The 22217-nt window shown below is 34.5% G+C and overlaps 1 protein-coding gene across 1 annotated transcript in view; it reads right to left on the bottom strand.

The window, feature by feature from the left end:
• The window catches only part of LOC105553917 (glutamate receptor ionotropic, delta-2-like), a gene marked incomplete at its 3' end in the record, with an annotated part of 1194618 nt that overhangs the window by 868971 nt on the left and 303430 nt on the right, over positions 1 to 22217 (bottom strand). The window contains exon 2 of the mRNA XM_012000105.1: positions 20678 to 20833. Within this exon, the coding sequence (XP_011855495.1) occupies positions 20678 to 20833 (156 nt within the window). The remainder of the gene's footprint in view (positions 1 to 20677; positions 20834 to 22217) is intronic.

Here is a 22217-nt window from a genome sequence, read left to right as displayed (position 1 = left end):
ACAGGGTGGGGAACATCACACACTGGGTCCTATTATGGGGAGGGGGGAGGGGGGAAGGATAGCATTAGGAGATATACCTAATGTAAATGATGAGTTAATGGGGGCAGCACACCAACATGGCACATGTATATATATGTAACAAACCTGCACTTTGTGCACATGTACCCTAGAACTTAAAGTATAATAATAAAAAAAGATTTTGTATTACCTAATTCCATTGAATGAAATGCCCAGAAGAGACTAATCTATAGAAACAATTCATAGTTGGATGAAGATAGTATTGAACTGTCAATTGATTGGGCTTGAGAGCTTGAGGGGTGATGGGAAAGTTCTACAACTGGATTTTGGCGATGGCCATATGACTCTGTAAATTTACTATTAATAGTTTAATTGTACATTTGAATAATATGAACTAAATGATGTCTCAGTACAGCGTGAAGGAAGAGGAAGTGGAAAAGGAGGGCGAAGGGAAAGGAAAAGAAGAAAATGGTAAAAAAAAAAAGAAAAAAGAAAAAACAACAACAAAAAAACAGAAGTGGAGCATCTGGGTTCTCAGAATTGCATATCCTCACTAGGGTGGGCAGAATGATACTTCTGTTTCGTGTAGTGAAATATTTATAGAGACAGGTATGATTGTTGTGCTTAGGGTTAAAACTGGAACACTATCACACACATAAAGTGGATCTTAAATAAGGTAGAGGTGCCTTTCTGTCACTCATAGCAGTCCAGCCAGGGCAACTCTTCTCTACAAGAGAATCATGTTCCTCCTGTCTTGTTGCTCAGCCATTCCCTACTGCATTGTCCCCATCTGCCTCGTAAAAACTGGGCCCCAGTAACGTAAATATTCCAGGTCATTGAAAGGGGGTGAGTGTCAGTCTAAGTCAAAGAGCTTGTGTTTAAGTTGGAATGACTTGGAAGTTGTCCACACCTCCATTCACATTCCACTGGCCTTCTGTATACGATCAAGGAAAGGTATGAAATGTAGTCTTATTTGGGGGACCATAAGCCCAACTAAAACCCAACTAAAAGGGGAAGGGACTCTTTTGAATAGTTTAACATTGTGGATGAAAACAATTTATTAAAATTGTGGTAACAGATAACAGTGATAATCCACATACATTTTTCAACAGTAAAGAGATTAAGCCTAATTAACAGATGCACTGACTCTCTTTTCAAGATCAGAGTTTCTAAATAAAATCAGATCTGCAGATAAACTGCATCTACAGTATATATAATTTCAATTTACAAAATGAATTTTCAAAACAAGGCAGGGTGTGAAAATGTAAGTAACTGCAAGTAGTGGTCAGATAATTGAAGGAGGTATTCTCAAAGACACGATAGTTACATGTTAAATGGAAATAAGGTATTAATGTGGTCACAAGGAGAAAGAAAAATTATAGTGATCTAATATTATGTATAATATATAATACATATTATTTCCAGTAACTGTTGTGCACTCTGTTTTCCACTGGAAAGCCACATCACTTTTGCCCTTCATCATTCAGGTCTCTGCTCAAAAATCATCTTCTCAAAAAGCTATTTTCCTGACCACTTTATTTTAAATGGCACCCCACTATCATCATCTTTATGCCTAGTATGCTGCTTCATTTTTTTTCATACTAACTCTTCAATCTGGAATTGTCTTTATTATTTTTTGTTTCTTCAACTAGAATATACATTCCCAGAGAGCAAGATACTGTGTTTTACGCTGGTACCATGAATTCGTAGACTAATATGTGGTACATAGACACTCGATAAATATTTGTTGCATCAATTAATGAAAGCTTAACCACATAGTAAGGTTCTCAACAAGACTGAAATAATGTTAAATAACCTCAAGCAGACTGTTATATATTTGGTACCAAATATTGGGGATACACTAAGCCTGTGAGGAAAAACAAGTATTTCAAGCTGTGTGTGAAGAAGGGAAAGTAAGCATGCCAACATCAGTACTTCTCGAAATCCTCTAACACTTTATCTTTACTGCTAATGAAAACTTTATAACTTACTGTACTTTGTATTGTGACTGTTTACATCTATATTAGTGTTATTTATATCTTTTATTTGCTAAACAACGAATTTTTGAAGCCAGAAACCACATTGATGCATCTTGGTATTTAGCACTTACAGTGTTTTGCAAATTAAAAGCTCTTAATATATATTTGGGTCAAAGAATAAATCAATGGTTAACAAAGTGGCCAATTGTTACAAATTGAAGAGCATGTTTTATTCAGAGTAAACAAGCCTCAATGGCCACTTGTAATAATCATCAGACCAATAAAAATATTTACGTTAAAACATTAACTATCTCACTTAATGAAAAAAATAGTAACCATAAACTATGCATGTAAAGGAACCACAATACATGATATCAATATTCTTTATCTACTTCTGTCTAACTCAGTTAGGAAACAATCCATGTTTTCGTGTAAGAGCACAGCACCACGACACTCTTGAGTTATAGCACAAAATGCCAAATGTGTAGTAAAAATCCTTTGAGAGAATTAGTTAATACACAGGCATAGCATGTATTATATTATAAAACTTGGGTGCTTATCTCTTTCTTTAATGTGAAAAGCAATTACTCCACTGAAGATGTGGAATAATTATTTTAAAATATCACTTGCTCTTAAAACACAGTGCAGGCATTGTGCCTTTGAAGCAGCATCTTTGAACTCAAACCATTTTCATTACTTTTGCTGCATTTTAAAAGAAATAATAAGACTTTGGTATATGAAGGTTGATCTCTTTATTAATGTCTTTATTAGTCTTCAGTTTAACTTGCTGAATCATGATTCTTTCTATGCTGAATTGACTATTGCACCACTAGTTTGGGAAAGAGGTGACCCTGAAGTTGCAAATAGGACACAGATCTTGAGAAATGTTACTGTTTCTGTCCTTGCAGCATGATGTTTACATTCTCAATATCTTCCAACCCCTACGTCCCATTTTTCTATCAATCACAAATATTTATTTTTGAATATACCTAATTCATTTGCTTATACTTTTTCTCCTTTCAGAGAAGAAAGCATGGCTTACCTTTCCCTTTTTTTTTTTCCTTTCTCCCTCAACTCACCATCCTTTGCTGTAAGTCACCACGTTTTCTACTGAACTTTATATTTTGTTTCCCCTTCACTGAACTTACACATACTGCCTTGTTATCCTATTGTTTGTGCACACATTTTTCATCTTCATTCGTAGTTTAAAGCTTGGGAAGAGGTAGAGTGCTTCTAAGTTACCTCTACATTCTTCGCTAATTCTCCCTCAGCGTCTTGTGCTGAAATGCTGAACAATGTTGAATTAGTGATGGAATCGAGAACTGTGCTGAAATGCTGAACAATGTTGAATTAGTGATGGAATCGAGAACCTTATTATACTGATCACGCCTTGTGAGACCTTTCCTACCCTTCTGCCTGCTGTACTGCCTGGTGTTTGGCCATTTGCTGTTCATTAGCACCTACTTAATGAGTAAGTCTGGGAAATAAAAAGATATAAAATGCAAACAGTCCTTTTGTAACTTGTTACTTTCTCCTTATTATTCTAGGTAATAAGTAACAGAAAGTTCCCAAGTAAGAAAAAAACCTTGGCTACGAAAAATGTTCACCAGTAACCTGTGGTTCTTCCCTATCCCCAGGGACTTAATAATGAGTATAGTTTACACAATATAACACTCCTACAAAGAACGAAATAAAGGAAAAATACAGAAAAATTGTTATCATAAAAAAGGAATATTCAAAAATTTGTGAATAACTGATTCATCAACTTCCTTAATCAAAGTAGAGGCTTTAAAGAAGACATTTTAAATATATAATGGCAGCATTAACGTTCATAATGTTTATTTCATTTGTTATATTATTTAAAGTAAAAATAGCAATGCTTCCTTGACCTATTTATGCTTAGCATTCCATTGTTGGAACGCTAAGCCTGTGGGAGTTATTTGTATCCTGCTGCTCAAGGTCATTACCAAGGTCTGATTGCAAAAATTCAAAAAATCGCAACCAGGTATAAATGAGTAAGTTCAGCCATTCAGCTGTACTGTGTATTGGCAATTTGGAAATAAGCTGTGTTTCTGCTCAGATGTAGTGCCTTTTTGAAGGGGTGTTGCCACTCAGTATCTCCAACATCATGTTGACCTTTGCTGAATCATTAAAGTGTCCATTAACATAAAGATTTTAGCTTGTAATGCACAGAAGCTAGAACTCTTTGTGAGGCACTCTTACTGTGCTTTGTAATGTGATACATAGATTGACTTTACAATACAGTCAAAGATAAAACACTTTCTGATTAGATTAGATAAATGTGAGTTAAATAATGATGTTGGTTAAAATTCCAATAGAAAACAATGGCAACTCAAAATAGGATAATTTAGGTAGGGCTTCTTTTTCAATGGGCTAAATTACACAGGTCTGGGTGGAGTTCAGCCAACAAATGGGGAATAGTACAAAAATCCAGAGCCAGTAGCAGTGAAGTGGTACCAGTTCTAGGTCCAAAGGATAGAGAAGACAGTGAATTTCAAGAGAAGGTGATATAGAGCAGGTTGCATCAAGAAATACATTGATTTTGTTTAAGGTACACAGTCAGCTTAAGCCAACCACACACACAAGACAGAAGATAAATGCCTTACCTTCTTTCTTCTTCCTCGCACTGAAACATTCCCGAGCCTCCCAATCAGCAGACTTAAAGAGAAACCAGTGTTCTAGGCACTATTCTAAAGGTTCCAGGTATAATAAGTTAACTTAACCCAGGTGTGGCTCACTTTCTTCATCTGAAACAAGGCTAATAATAGTAACTACCTTATACCTCATAAGTCAGTATAAAGATCAGGAGAAAACAAAGTATTTTTAACAGTTCATTGGATGTGGTCAATTAAGAATAAATGTCTCTTACTATTGGCTTTATCAAATGAGGCTTTTCTGTAGAAGTGTACAGAAAAATATAAATGTAAAAGCCACAAAATGAGGTTCCTTTCTTCTGATTCAATAATATATGTCTGTGAATTACTGTGTTAGAAGAACAGGAAAATTGAGTAAATTTATTTTCAAAAATAAATTTTGGTATTTATTTTAGTTTTCCTGGAAAGAAGAACACTTACAGGAAAAGCCCTTATGTTTCCGTAATTAAATTCAAAATCAGAATTATAGCAGGTGAATTTAAAATCTAAAAAGGATCCAGTAAAAAAGTCCCCATGCCAAAATGTCAGTGAGATCTGCAGGAATACCAGGTTTTCCTTTGGAATATACACCATGCCCAAGGCGAGTATAAAGAACCAAAGCTGATTTAGGTAAGAAACTAACAAGTAATATAGTTGACAAGCAAGGAATGACTTTGACCATGGAAATAAATATTTGTAAAGCAACAAAATAAAAATGTGAGTGTCCACAAGAACATTTAGTCCCTCAACACAGCAAGCGCATACCTCCAAATTATTTTCCCATATTAAATAGCTTGGAATACTATTCCCTTCATATTTTCATGTCTGTCTACTACTCAACCTGAAATCTTAGCTAAAGGTTTTTTGTTCATTTGTTTTTAGCATCCATCATCCTCATCTTATAAAAAATGAGCCCTTGATTTTAAATCATACACAGTCTACCTGTTATTTTAGTATCATTATTTTATATCACTTGTTTCCACTACAAATAATATTATCAACTTTTCTGGATCTCTTTGTATATTGCCCCAGTAGACTAAAAACTCCCTGAATACTTGAATTAAATTTGTCTAATTCATCTGTATAAATCCCAATTTAGTGTACAGTCAGTGAATAAAAAGTATCTTACAAATAAGTGAACAATTACAATTCTCATTTTTGAAAGAATAATAAATTGATCTTGGAAATTCCTAGTTTCCGTCATTTGACCTCCCCTTCCCATATTTAAGCGTTAAGCAGCTTCCAAAGAAAGAAAATGTGCACTGGTGTATTCGTCCATTTTCATACTTCTATAAAGAACTGCCTGAGACCAGATAATGTATAAAGGAAAGAGATTTAATAGACTCACAGTTCAGCATGGCTGGGAAGGCTTCAGGAAACTTACAATCATAGCAGAAGGTGGAGGGGAAGCAAGGCACCTTCTTCACAAGGTAGCAGGAAGGAGAAATGCTGAGCAAAGGAGAAAGACCCCCTTATAACACCATCAGATCTTGTGAGAACTCACGCACTATCAGGAGAACAGTATGGGGGAAGCTGCCCGCGTGATTCAATTACCTCCACTTGGTCTTTTCCTTCACAGGTGGGGAATATGGAGATAACGAAGATTAAAATTCAAAATGAGAGTTGGGTGGAAACACGAAGCCTAAACATATCAACTGGTGACTGTGCTCACATGGATCCCTAGCATGAATTTCAGGTAAGCTGAAGGACAGTGGTTTGACATAAAGTCTACCCATTTCCATTTTGTCAGACATAATATATAGGACTAAAAAATTATTTTAAGTTCTGAGATACATGTGTGGGAAATACAGGTTTGTTACATAGGTAAAAGTTTGCCATGGTGGTTTGCTGTACCTGTCAACCTATCACCTAGGTATTAAGCCCCACATGCATTAGTTATTTATCCTGATGCTCTCCCTCCCCATAACGCCCAAAAGGTCCTAGTGTGTGTTGTTCCCCTCCCTGTGTCCAAGTGTTCTCATTGTTCAGCTCCCACTTATAAGTGAGAACAGTTGGTGTTTCGTTCTCTGTTCCTGTGTTAGTTTGCTGAGGAAAATGGCTTCCAGCTTCATCCATGTCCCTGCAAATGACAGAATCTCATTCCTTTTTACAGCTGCATAATATTCCATCATGTATCTATACCACATTTTCTTTTTCCAGTTTATCATTGATGGGCATTTGGATTGATTCTATGTCTTTGCTATTGCGAATACTGCTGCAATGAACAAATGCATGCAAGTATTCTTATAACACAATGATTTATATTCCTTTGGGTATATATCCAGTAATGAGATTGCTGGGTTAAATGATATTTCTGGTTTTTGGTCTTTGAGGAATTGCCACACTATCTTCCACAATTGTTAAACTGATTTGCATTCCCACCAACAGTGTAAAAGTATCCCTCTTCCTCCAGTCACACCAGCATCTGCTGTTTCTTAATATTTTAATAATCTCCATTCTGACTGGCGTGAGATAGTATCTCGTTGTTTTGATTTGCATTTCTCTAACGATCAGTGATGTTGAGCTTTTTTTCATGTTTCTTGGCCACATAAATGTCTTTTTTTTTTTTTTTGAGAAGTGTCTGCTCATGCCATTTGTCCACTTTTTAATGTAGTTGTTTTTCTTTTCTAAATGTGTTTAAGTTCCTTGTAGATTCTGGATATTAGACCTTTCTCAGGTGGATAGATTGCGATCATTTTCTCCCGTTCTTTAGGTTGTTTATTCTTTCTGATAATAGTTTATTTTGCGTGCAGAAGCTCTTTAAATTATATTTATTTGTCAAATTTTGCTTTCATTGCAATTGCTTCGGGCATTTTCGTCATGAAATCTTTTCCCCTTCCTATGTCCTGAATGGTATTGCCTAGATTTTCTTCTAGGGTTTGTATCACTTGGGGTTATACATTTAAATCCTTAATCCATCTTGAGTTAATTTTTGTATAAGGTGTAAGAAAGGGGTCCAGTTTCAGTTTTCTATGTATGGCTGGCCAGTTTTCCTAGCACTATTTATTAAATAGGGAATCCTTTCCCCATTGCTTGTTTGTGTCAGGGTTAAGATCAAATGGTTGTAGATGTGCAGTCTTATTTCTGAGATCTCTATTCTGTTCCATTGGTCTATGTATGTGTTTTGTATCAGTATCATGCTGTTTTGGTTACTGTAGCCTGAAGTATAGTTTGAAGTCAGGTAGTGTGATGGCTCAACTTTGTTCTTTTTGCTTAGGATTGAATTGGCTGTTCAGACTCTTTTTTTTGGTTCTATATGAATTTTAAAGTAGTTTTTCTAATTCTGTGAAGAATGTCATTGGTAGTTTAATGAGAATAGCATTGAATCTGTACATTGCTTTGAGTAGTATGGCCATTTTCATAATATTGATCATTCCTATCCGTTTGCATGGAATGTTTTTCCATTTATTTGTGTCCTCTCTGATTTCCTTGATCAGTGGTTTGTAGTTCTCCTTGAAGAGGTCCTTCACTTCTCTTGCTAGCTGTATTCCTAGGTATTTTATTCATTTTGTAGCAATTGTGAATTGGAGTTCATTTATTATTTGACTGTTTGTCTATTGTTTGTGTATAGAAATGCTTGTTATATTTGCACATTGATTTTGTATCTTGAGACATTGTTGAAGTTGCTTATTAGCTTAAGAAGTTTTTGAACTGAGATGATGAGGGTTTTCTAGTTAGAAGATCATGTCATCTGCAAACAGAGACAGTTTGACTTCCTCTCTTCCTATTTGAATACGCTTTATTTCTTTCTCTTGCCTGACTACCCTGGTCAGAACTTCCAACATTATGTTGAATAGGCATCGTGAGACAGGGCACCCTTGTTTCATGCGAGTTTTCAAGTTGAATGCTTCCAGGTTTTGCCAATCCAGTATGATATCGGCTGTGGGTTTGTCATAAACAGCTCTTAATATTTTGAGGTATGTTCCACCAATATCTAGTTTATTGAGAGTTTTTAACATGAAGGGATGTTCAATTTTATCAAATTCCTTTTCAGCATCTATTGAGATAATCATGTGGTTTTTCTCTTTAGTTCTGTTTATGTAATGAATTATGTTTATTGATTTGTGTATGTTAAAACAGCTTTGCATCCCAGGGATGACACCTACTTATACATTGTAGATAAGCTTTCTGATGTGTTGCTGAATCTGGTTTCCCAGTATTTTATTGAGGCTTTTTACATTTATGTTCATCAGGGATACTGGCCTGAAGCTTTTTCTTTTCTTTTCTTTCTTTTTTTTTTTTTTAAATCTCTGGCAAGTTTTGGTATCACGATGATGCTGGCCTCATAAAATGAGTTAGGGTGAAGTTCCTCCTTTTCAAGTGTTTGGAATAGTTTCAGAAGAAATGGTATCAGCTCCTCTTTGTACCTCTGGTAGAATTCAGCTGTAAATCTGTCTGGCCCTGGGCTTTTTTTCATTGGTAGGCTATTTACGACTGCCTCAATTTCAGAACTTGTTATTGGGCTGTTCAAGAATTCAACTTCTTCCTGGTTCAGTCTTACAAGGGTGTCTGTGTCCAGGAATTTATCCATTTCTTCCACATTTTCTAGTTTATTTGCAAAGAGGTGTTTATAGTATTCTCTGATGGTCGTTTCTGTGGGGTCAGTGGTAGTATTTTTTTATGATTTTTTTCTTTGTGTCTTTTTGATTCTTCTCTTTTCTTTATTATTCCAGCTAGTGGTCTACATTTTTAACTAAATAATAATAAATCCTGGATTTATTATTGAAATGTTTTTCATGTCTCTATCTCCAGTTCCTCTCTGATCTTGGTGATTTCTTGTTTTATGTTAGCTTTGGGGTTTGTTTGCTCTTGGTTTTCTGTTTCTCTTAGTTGTGATGTTCGGATGTCAATTTGACACCTTTCTAGCTGTTTGATGTGGGCCTTTAGTGTTATAAATCTCCTTCTTGACACTGCTTTAGCTGTGTCCCAGAGAATCTGGTATGTTGTCTCTTTGTTCTCACTAGTTTCAAAGAACTTCTCGACTTCTGCCTTGATTTCATTATTTATCCAAAAGTCATTCAGGAGCAGGTTGTTCAATTTCCATTTAGTTATATGGTTTTGAGTGAATTTCTTAATCTTGAGTTTGAATATTATTTCACTGCGGTCTGAGATATTGTTTGTTATGATTTCAGCTATTTTGCATTTGCTAAGGAGTATGTTACTTCTAATTATGTGATTGATTTTCAGGTAAGTGCCATGCTGTGCTAAGAATGTATATTCTGTTATCTGTGGGTGGAGAGTTCTATTGATATCTGTGAGGTCCACTTGATCTGTGGCAGATCATGTCTAGACTGCCTCTTTAGGCTGGACCCTGACTGATTCCTCCTCACTGGATGGAACCTACCTGCAGGAATTTCAGCAACTTCAGGCAGGTGTGTAGGGACAGAGTTCTGATCTCACTGGGGTTGAGCCCTTTGCAGGAGGGATGACTGCAGTCTCCACGGATCAATAGACTTAGTCTTTCTTCCTTGTGGCTCTGAGGAATCTAGGCAGTCCAGATGTATGGGAGTCCCCCATCACAGTACAGTTCCTCTACCAAGGGGCAGTCAGAGTGCTTTGTTAAGAGGTCCTGGATCTTATGCCTCCTGACTGGGTGAGACTCTCCAACAGGGGTCACCAGATACCTTTTACAGGAGCCTTCCTGCTAGCATCAGGTCAGTTTCCCTCTGGGATGGACATCCGGGAGGAAAGAGCAGGCAGCCATCTTTGCTGTTCTGCAGCCTCCACTGATGACACCTCCAGGTGTGCGAGGGACCCAAGTGAATAGGGTCTGAAGTAGATCCCCAGCAAACCACAGCAGCCCTACAGAAGAGGGGCCTGACTTTAAAAGAAAAATCAACAACAGAAAGCAGCAACAACAACAGCATCAACAAAAATGTCCCCACAGTCAGTCATCAGTTCAGTCTTTTTACATACTCCCATAGTTCTTGGAGCTAATACAGAGATAAAACTTTGAACTGTGCAACACAATTCTAAACACTAAAGCTTATTGAACAAATAAATATAACAGAATAAAAGCAGGATTTGTGAGCATGTAGAATGAGGCTAATATGACAACTTCTTGTGCTTTGACCTGTAAGAATGTGACCTTTTCTCTTTTGTGTATTTATTTTTAATCCTCTAGTTACCTTCTCTCACCTGAGCCCTCTATACCTTGCTCAGTTTTAATAATATGAATGAGTACATGAGACCACTTTGGAACTTTCTGTTCGTGTAAGTATACATTCAAAAATACAAAAATATTTCTTAGCATTCAAAGCTAATACTATTCAAGAATATTCTCTATACTAAGATTGTTTCTGACTTTGATTTGTGAACTGCTTCTCCACCTACACCCTCCCCTAAAATACATTCTGAGAAATATATATATATGTGTGTGTGTGTGTGTGTGTGTATGTATGTGTATATATAAATGAAGTCTTGTCCCATCGTCCAGGCTGGAGTTCAGTGGCACCATCTCAGCTCGCTGCAACCTCCACCTCCCAGGTTCAAGCAACTCTCCTGATTGAGTTTCCTGAGTCGCTGAAACTACAGGCATAGGGCAACAGGCCCGGCTAATTTTAGATAGAGACGGGGTTTCACCGTGTTGGCTAGGATGGTCTTGATCTCTTGATGTCGTGATCTGTCCGCTTTGGCCTCCCAAAGTGCTGGGATTACAGGTGTGAGTCACAGGGCACGGTCTGGAATATATATATTTTTATATATAGTAGACATTTTAATGTATCTTTATGTTTGAAATATAGCTTAAGAAATGGACTTAACCAGTCTAACCATCATATCACATTTGTCTATCAAAGACCAAAAAGTAAATCTGTTTTGAAGTGAGGCATAAATTCTTAAGAAAATAACGTGATTATCATGTGTTTTTGAAGAATAGTACAAGAAGTTCAAAAAAACAAATGACCAAGTTTTTAAAGTTAATATTTGCCTATGTATAATTGCAACGAAATGTGCAAAACATAGAAAGATAACCTTTTAAACAATCATGTCAGATATAAAATTACCAGAGATGATGCATCTTTCAAAGCATAAAGCTTTCCTCGAATTAATTTCTATATTCGACCTTCACATATATCACTCTCCTACAACATTAGGTTGCTCCACAGCTGAATTCCATTTAGCTATGACTCAGTGCCTTATTTACTTCACTGATTGTATTAAGCCTACACAAATCATCAGAAAGCTTTAATTTGGCCTCCACAGGCTTTCTCTGCTTCCCAGAAATGGTAACAAGGTATTTTAAATCCTCCCAACCCTAAGTACACATGTTGCAACATCACTACTATTTGCCAAATAAATTACACTACATGTATAATTCTCATCTTCCTGTGCTGACTAGCAGAACCAGCCCAAGGAAAGAGAGAGAGGGAGAGAGAGAGGGAGAGAGAGAGAGAGAGAAGCAAAAGCATTTAATTCTATGTTTTTAAAACCACAGCATTCAAAATCTTGATAAGGAAAGTCCCATATGGGCAAAAATATGTCGCTGACTAGCCAGGTAATAAGGTTAGACTCAGAGGTATCCATGGGAACCACTAATAAAACTACTAGAATATGTTCGGGAAGGAAATACTGGAAAGGGGTGAAAACTTACTGAGGGACACATGCAATGTTACTAAATCATCACATACAACACTGTCATTAAAATTGTAATTAGATTAGTGGAAGAACCTATCTACCATAATTATAATCCCATATAATCATTACACAATAATTACATAATCATATTAATGCCATGGAGTATATATTTATCCTCATTGTACTGTGAAGAAACTGAGGCTCAGAAATAGTAGGTGTGAGGGCACACAGATAATAAGATGTAGAGCGGAATTCATACATAAAGGCAGGTATCTAATTCCATGGCTCATGAACTTAATATCTATGTTTTTCCCTGCAAGGTAAATGATGCCAATCTTAAGATTTACATACCAAACTAAATGTAGACATTTTGAGTGTCTGCAGTATAATATGGAGAATCAAGGATTAAAAAGGGGCTAAATAAACTGTTTTAAAATAGCACTATAATGGGAGAGCATAAAGAAGAGAGGTACACATAGGTCAGGACCTAACACAAGGTTACAGAATAAAGGCCAAATTAACCAGGACAGCCAATGGAGAGCACAACAGTGTGCAGAGTAGTTGGCACAAGGCTAAATGTTCACAGTCACCCAAAAGGTACTGGCTGATTCATTTTCTTTTTTTTCCCCCAAATATGCAATTTTCTATTGCACGTTGGCTTATTGCGTGTTCCTTTTAAAAGAGAGCTTTTCTGTAATAATTCTTTTGAAAATTACAAGATAAAGTATTGCATGAGTCCCAAAAGACTTCATAATTTGATTCCCATAAACCTCATTACACTTGTCATGGACAACAAAAAATAGGTGTTAAATGTGAAAGTAATTGTCAGCTTGCTATTTCTTGTCAAATTAACCAAGTAAACTGGATTATATAAAAGTTGGGTGTAGAAAATTGTGATAACAGATTGAAAATTCCAAATATACTGAAGTCATCATTGGTTTGTCAATATGAACTTAAACTACTTTATAACTACGTACTGATCTCTCGTTACAACTGTAGAGTGTAGGTAAATGTGGTTTTTAATCAAATAAACCGGACATTCAGAGTTACTTTAAGATATATAGTGATTCCTCTAATGAGTTAGTATCATAAAAGACTGATTAAAAGTGAATTATGTTACCATATCCATACACCATACATACAGTCATAGAAGAATACAAGAAAGTGATATGCTATTATTAGGAGAAAATAATTGGTAGCAGAAAGAACACAGACAACAAAAGAACAAATCTTTACTTCCTTTAAACACAGCTTTCATAGAATGCTGCTAAAGGCTCTTCCAAATAAAACAAAATCCAGAGCATCACAAATTGCTAAAATATATATTTTATGAGGTAACTCACACAACAGATCACAACTGTAGATAGTGAGGTAAAAGTCCTCGAAGCACAAAGGCTATAAAATTGTGATGTAGAGATCTGTAAATATCTGAATTTCAATCTATTCACTGTAGTAGAGACCTGTTACTTCAAGAGTATATCGAATGAGATAAGGGAAAGACTCACACATACAGCAGTAAAACAACAAATAACAGGAAAAAAGATTAGACTATGCAGTTTGTATCTTCATTAATGTTTTGTTTAAAAGTAAAATAATAAACTTTTTTAAGAAAGAAAATACCTCACTTTCCTGAAAAGTATATTTTAAAAATTAGACTATTTTGTTCCTTTCTATTAACACAATTAAATCCCAAGTTAAATGCAGAGGGGAACGGCATGCTTTTTCACGGTTAAAAATCCACAGCTTTCCTCAAATACATTTTTATTCCTGGAGTTATATGCTGTGTTCTTTTTTTTTTTTTTTTTTTGTTATGTTATCTTACATTGTAGCTGGCTCAATCTTGGAAGTACTAGGCATTTAATAAGTACTTGAATAAATTAATTTGACTGAGTAGTCTCAAAATTAGGAGATATATATATATATATTTTAATTGCTCTTAATGGTAAATTCTGTAATGGAAAAGGTTTGTGTGAGCTTTTTTTTTTTTTTTTTTTTTAAATGCATGTTGGTGTTGTCTCTAACAAGCATAGAATTATTTATACTTTAATATTACATTGATGATGGACACTAAAGAGCACACATTAGATAGATTCTAATTCCAGACCTTGTGGACCAGTCTTTAGAATGTGACAGGCAAAGAGAAAAAGTAATACAGGTTTTGGCAGGAGATTGCTGGAGAAAGGACCAAGCTAAGTATCTTCACTCATAGAGGAAAACACGTGATTTAGTCACTGAATAGACATCCAGTATCCCTCCTGATGTGCAGATGTTTGGAGATGGCCGTTCCACAGCATGATTTGTTCCTTCTACCAATTCATTCACACATGTAGATGGTCCAGAGTTAACCAGAGCACTGGGATGGACACTGGGACTCAAAGCACAATCTTGACTTTGATGTGGGAAGGAAAGTAGGAATGAAAACAATGAATAAATGAACAAATGAATGAATGAAAATGAATAAATAGAATCAGACCTACATGATTTCCTAGTTTTGTTTCTCAGCTCCCACAGACAACAATTCTCAAGTTTAGTTTATTGTCAGACAATTCAGAAAATAACCTGGAATTGAAGTTATCAAAATTGGTCCAGGAAACACAGGCTTTTGGGGAACACAAACTGTAGTATTATGCTAGGAAGTTTGCAGAATCCAGTGTAAGAAGTTTGAAATTAGCAGATTTTTCTCACAGTAAAATGTCATATTAAAGCAGCAGGCATATACATGAAATATAAGTGAGACTTATTCCTGAGAAAAAGTGTCAAATATCGCAACCACATAAATCATTCTATTTACATCTTCTTTGGACTAGACTATTTAGATTTAATCAATGACACCTGAAATATTCACCATGGCTGGTAATGTGTTTTGGAGATGTTCTTTTTCATAATTATATTTCCTTACACTTTTTCTGATTGTGCTAATTTCCTATCATCAATTTACACACATGAAATAAATATTTATGTATTTTTATAACTATAAAAGAAATGAGATGGGTAACATAAACCAAAAATGAATGCAGTTTTATTGTTTTGTAAGCATAATCATATACAAGTAATTATTTTAGAAGATATATGAGGCAGATCCAATTGAAATCATTTTATTAAAGTAAAATGTTTACCTTTTAAAAGAGCAGTGTGTAAACAACACTGGTGTTGAAGTAGTCTTAAGGTTGACCAGACTGAAACTTGCAAGATGATCTCTCTTAACTACAACTGGTTTTTCTATATTAAAAATACCATTGATTTTGTGTTCATATTTCCAGCATCACAACAGTTTAACTTTAATGAATCCCATTACTGTATATTACAATAAAAGTTTGTTTCTTTGAATTGTACTTTGATATATTGATTCATATTTTTAGATTTCAAAAAGCATTGGACATTTTTTCAAAAACCTTGTGTTTTTGAACTTTAATGATGTTGTTTATAATGTTTTGCAATACACAAAAAAGTATTATAGTTTAATATGTTTTCTTTCAAATAGATTAATTTGTGACATTATAGTATAATTCTGCCCTTATATGCACTATGCGGCTTATTTTTAGGTATTTTTCTAACAAGAGAAATTATTTCAAAATTGTTTATCTGAATCTTGCCATTAAATATCAAAGAATGATGCTTCACTTCCTTCTTAATACATCAAATACATGTGAGAATTATATATGGATTCATACTTCATTCACCTTTTGACTTGAGGATTTCTACAAATATACCACCCTTACATTTCCTGACTTTGTTTTCTTATAAATTTCCACCTTTCATGGCCCATCTTATGTTCATCTCAGCTAAGAGCTAACAGCAATAAGTACTGTTTTCAGAAATGACAGCAGTGTTTTTCACACCAGACATTTGTACATTTATGCTAAATGTCGTACATAGATTCCACAGAAGAAAAAATCTGTAAGAGAAAACAAAAAGAGTAACTTATGAATAAAAAGAGTAACCTATGAATAGCTACTTTGGTTCAGGTTAAGGGAATCAGCACAAGACCCTTTGGATTCTAGTGGTAGTAAATGAGTGCTGTGGGTTGTGGTGATTAGTTGAGTGAGGTGGCAGAACAAACAATTGTTCTTGTTTGGATGGATACCCATTCAAAAAATGGATATGCTATATTTATTTAATCTATTTTAAAGTCAGACACAGAAAAACTAGGAGGCACTTTCGGCAACATGAAACCTTCTCTAAAGGGACACTAAATAATCATCGTTTCTATAAGGTTCTAATTCTAGAACTGTGTTCTCAAGGTTTATAAAACCACAGGGATGAAAGCTACCTTAAAAATACATTATATTCAGATTCCTTCATTTTTTACAGACGAGGAAAACCAAGGCCAAAAGAACAAGATTGATTTAGATAATGTAACTGGTCTTTATCACCTAGATTGAAATTTTCCTACTATTCCATAATTGAACATAAATAATAAACAGCAAATAAATATCAAAACATAAGTCTGCTACTTTTTTGAGTCCTTACAGTACTTACTGAAGTCCTATAACACATTGTGCTATCTCGTGTGTGTGTGTATATATATGAATGGGTGGTTATAGTTATTAGATATAGCAAGAAAAATACTGGACTAGTCATGTAAAGGAGGTCTTGGTTTAGTTCTTTTTCTGCTACACACATGCCTGGTAACCCTAGAAGAACTAGGGAGAATTACTTAACCTCTCTGGGTCTCAATTATTTCATCTAAATTGTGAAAATATTCAACCAGATTTGTATAATTTTCCACGGCTATAATTCTCAAGATTTTAAAAAATAACCCATATACCTTATTTATTTATTTATTTATTTATTTATTTATTTATTTTATGGAGAACACTGCATCCTAGATACCAAAATAGCCTATCCAAATGAAAAAAGTATATTGTCAAGGAAACCTCCTGAGTTAAGGTTTGAAAATGTATTTGCCCTTGGTTAATATACTGCAGCTCAGTACACAAAAGATGAAAAATGGCTTATCAACAAATACATTCATGAGAAAGGAAAAAAGAATAATCTCAAAATAGGTAATTTATTTCCAGATAACTTTTGTGAAAACAGATTTTTTTTCTATTATTCATTTATTTCAAAGATCTGAAATCGATGTTACCAAATACTGACAAAATTAAGAGATGCAGTCATTCATCTCCAGAGAATGGAATGTTAAGCCCATGTTATAACTGAGGTATCTGTCTAGAAACTCATTTTCTAAAGGATTAATTGCTATCCAAAAATGTACTGTAGCCAGTTACAAAGGAAGATTTCAAAAATACCAATACTCTTTATTACTGTTTATGGGTTATATAGGCTGTCACTGAATTCCTATCTCTTATTAAGTGAAGACAGTAGAAAGATACAATGAACAGAAATTTTGATTTTTAAAATAAAAAGTCAGCTCTTAAATGTGGCTGATTAGAGGAAATTCTAGCAATAAAATAAATTGAGGATTTCAGGCTATTAGATTTTACTTATCTAATCTCTGAGTGATCCCTATTATCATTTGTCATTATTACTAAATATCTATATGTTTGATGATGCTATTTGTTCAAGGATTGACTTTCAAATTTGAATAAACAGAGCGATCAAAACCGTGAGTTTTTCTCTAAGTTCATTAGGGATGCTAATATGGAAGCAATCACTTATAATTATATCATTGAATCTTTTGTCCTTTAGATTGTAAAAAATGAAAACAAACAAGGTGATGTTAGTCCCTCTCATTATAAGTTTGCATAGTATTGCAGTAAACATGTGAAAGTTGGCTATCTTCAATGGCACAGTCGAGGTTTTCTACTAAATTACTTCCTCAAAACATTGAAGAAAACAGTGCCTCTGAATGGGTTATTTGTTCTCTTTCAATAGAATATTTTCTCTTATTTTTTCAAGCCACCATTTTACAAAAAAAAAAAAAAAAAAAAAAAAAAAAAAAAACCTCTATAAATAATTATTTTTAGTTCTAACATTAACTGAAACCCTTCTTGATATTGAATAGGGAAACAAATTATCTTTAAAGCTTCCTGGAACTCATTTCAGGTTTACTACCCAAAGCTGACCATCAAAATAACTGGTGGAGAACACCCTGTTAGTATCAGAAACCATCAGGCAAACTGCCCAGCTCTTTCATTTTTCTTGACAAATACCTAGTGGTCTCTATCTGGGAACTTTATTACCTCTTTCAATTTGCTTTCAGTGCCATCACGTCACTATTGCAAGGTATTTTTGTTTCAGAATTTAGCTGGCAGCAGAATAATTAAAGAGAGCAATGTGAAAACAAAACAAAACAAACGGTATAGTATTTAAAAAACTGTCGTTACTTTTCAAATTGTAGTCTTTAATAAAGGTGTGAGGGACTTTTTTTTCTGACCTTATAATTCAGGTTTCTCACCATTGTGTTGTCTTCATTTCATTTTTTTCTTACTGCTTTTTTAGTCAAGGTCAATGTTTTTAAAAGCGTGAGTAGTTTAGCATGTCTTTGAAGTTAATTCACAATTATTAATATGTAGTTACTCAGAAGATAAAGAAAGAAATCAGTCCTCACATTTTACCTGCTCACTTTCTGGTCCTTATAAATAAGAGTTGAGAAAGAAAAGTAATACAGATTTCTCAAAAATGAATGACATATATTTCCTATTGAATATATCTTTAAAATTATTTGGTATCTTCTTCAAACTCGATTTTATTATTTTCCAGATCCTTCTATTATTTCTAATATTAATTTATACTGCTTTTAAATATTTCCACAGAAAATTTATTAACATTTCCAATATTTAAATCCCTGTATTGTCAGGATGATTCTGATTTTGAAATATAAATATCTGAATATTTATTTCAATCTGACTTTTTGCATTAATGTTTACTTATTAAAAATTAAAATCTCATTGTATTATTATAAACATTGTTATCCTATTGTTTGTGAAGCCAGTTTTTACTGAAAACAGTTCTATTCGTTTTTATAAAAATGATTTTTTTACTCCATTCCATTAACAACAAGGAAAAAACTTTTAGACCACCAATCACACATCTATTTTCTAACTAACACAAATAAGTTTCAAAAGTAGCCAGTGCTATTGATTGAAAATATATTTCAATAAAGGTTACCTGCACATCAAGCAGATAAAACAGTAAATGAAAAATACACGTTTTCAGACACTTATTTTCCTTACTCTTTCAATGTTTGAATTACGAAAAAAAAAATTCTGCTCAACTTTGTTACAGTTAATATGGTATCTGCCTTTTCTTCTGCCAAATCCTATTTAAATTTTTAATGAGGCAAATGTTTTATTTGACTAAATTAATTTTGCATTCATTATCTTCTGTTTAAATACATTATCACAATAAAAAATAAGGTAGACTAGTTTCTTAGTTTAGGCTGCTATATCAAAATACCTCAGGTTAAGTAATTTATAAATAACAGAAATTTATTGCTCACAGTTCTGGAGACCAGCAAATCCAAGATCAAAGGCCCAGCAGATTAGGTGTCTTGTGAGAGCTCTTCTTCTACTTCAGAGATGGTGCCTTCTTGCTGAGTCCTCGAATGGCAGAAGGGGCAGGCAAGCTCCCTTGGGCCTGTTTTATAAGGGCACTAATCCTATCCACGAGGACAGAGCCCTCATGACCTAATCATCTTCTGAAGGCCCCACCTCTTAATACCACCAGAATGGGAATTTGGTTTCAACCTATGCAGTGGGGTAGGAGGGGACACAAACGTTCAGACCTTCCCAATTAGCAACAAATAGTCTCATGTAAAATGAGTGCTTTCTGGATCAAGAGGCTAAATGTTTAATTAGATTAATAGAATCAAACAGAAAATTCCATTTGTCTGGGATCTTTCAATCAAAATCTTCATTAATAGGAGTGATGATTCCAATATATTAACAATAATTGGTATTTGTATTACTTTGTACCAACGAAAAATTTTAATTTACTCAGGTTTACAGAGGAAAAGGAGAAAAGTGCTTTAATATTTGGTGCCTCATAGAGAGTAAAAATTTATAGCATAGGTCAGTATGTTAGAGTCCTAATGCAAAATCTTTGATTTGTATGTAGTGTCCAAAGGTTTTTCTTGCAGCAGTTCATTTGTCATGAGTACACCTGATATGTCATCCCAAGTTGTAACAATACCCAAGGTGGCAGTTATCTCAGAGAAGTCCAAAATAAATATTCTGTTACAAAATACTACTTAAAAAACAAGTTTCATTTACACTGAAGTCATAAAAATGTTGCAAAGTTTTTACATGTAAATATTTGTTCATTTTCATATTATATTTCAATTAATATAATAACTTCCCACATTCTACACTTTCAAAACTGGAATATAAGATTGACATCTACAACACAGTGATCTCCAAGGAAAATAATGCCCTACTGTCAGCAAAGATACAAAAATGATATCCGTGTTTAATAAGTTTCATCAAAGATAATTTCATTGCCATTTGAACTGAACTAAAAAACCAAAATAAATACTGATGACCTTACCTTCTTGAACTGCTTGAAAAGGGTTGTTGCCATCAACAAACGTCACTGAAAATGTGATTTTCTCAGTCTGTAAGATCTCCTCATTCTGGTTAAGGTCACCAACTGCTGTGCGAAACACCTCATCATCCTTTTTGGCAGATTCATCAAAAATTGCTCCTAGAAAAAAGTGAGTTTTGCCATTAAATAATAACATAAATATTCTGTCATGCCCTCTGGAAATATGACATGGAGACTTATGTATTTAAAAAACATATACATTCACTTAAAGCATGCACTTTACTTATTAATGAAACACATTATACTGGAATCAGTATAATAGCTGAGAAGGAATATAATTACTTCTTTGAAATGGAATGATAAAGAGTACCTCAAAGTGTTATTGCAGGGAGATCATGGGGAAGAAAATGTAATAAGTATCAAAAGCTTCTACATGACAAAGTATCCAATACATTGGATGTCTTATATCATGAAACCTTTAAGGAATTCATAGCTGGAAGATTTCTTTTCTGAATAAAAGGAAATAAGCTCAGAAAACTTCCTGAGGTCAATTCATAGAACATATAGGAATCAAATCATTCTGGTGATCTTAATTTATTTTTCATTTCCTTCCTTTCTTCCCCCCGCCCTCCTTTTTTTTTTTGAACACGGGTATCATTATCTTTTATAGTAGTAAAGTCAATAATATTTATAGAAAATGTAAAGACATTCAAATCTCTGTGCAGAGGGAATGGAGAAATATTTCTCAAGGAACTAATGTAAGTCCTAATGTAAGTCCTAATTATAGCATTTTTTATACATGTGTAACTATGATGATGATAAACATTGTGCTAAATTTTATTGAGTATTTGGTTGGTAATGGCATATTTGGTAAACACATTGATTCTAAGGGCAAACTGATTTTAAATACTGACTCTGTCACTTGTTAAGTATGCGACCTTGACCAACATGCTCAAATTCTAAACCTCACATTTGTCTAACCTCACATTGTATGTATTAAACACATTGGTCTAAACCTCACATTGTGTGTATTAAATGATAATATACAGTGTGTATTATTATATACACAGTGTGTATTATAAAGCCAGTGTGAAGCTGGCTTTATCTTTTCACTGCTCTTTTTGTCTGGTTGGTTGCTTGGTTTATTTTGAGACGGAGTCTTGCTCTGTCACCTAGGCTACAGTGCAATGGCGCGATCTCAGCTTACTGCAAACCTCCGCCTCCTGGGTTCAAGCCTTTCTCCTGCCTCAGCTTCCTGAGTAGCTGGGATTATAGATGCACACCACCACACTCGGCTAATTTCTTTTTGTATTTTTAGTAGAGACGGGATTTCACCATTTTGGCCACGCTGGTCTCGCGTTCCTGACCTGTGGTGATCCACCCGCCTCAGCCTCCAAAAGTACTGGGATTAAAGGAGTGAGCCACGGTGCCTGGCCATCGCTGCTCTTTCATATTGGCATGGATTGTATCAGTCTCCTCAAACCATTGCCTTGTTTCCTATATATTTTGAATACCTGTCCATGGCATGAGAGAAAATAATGAA

Source organism: Mandrillus leucophaeus, unplaced genomic scaffold, assembly GCF_000951045.1.
Source record: "Mandrillus leucophaeus isolate KB7577 unplaced genomic scaffold, Mleu.le_1.0 Scaffold617, whole genome shotgun sequence".
Taxonomy (NCBI): Eukaryota; Metazoa; Chordata; class Mammalia; order Primates; family Cercopithecidae; genus Mandrillus; species Mandrillus leucophaeus.
This window is presented reverse-complemented; position numbering and strand designations above follow the sequence as displayed.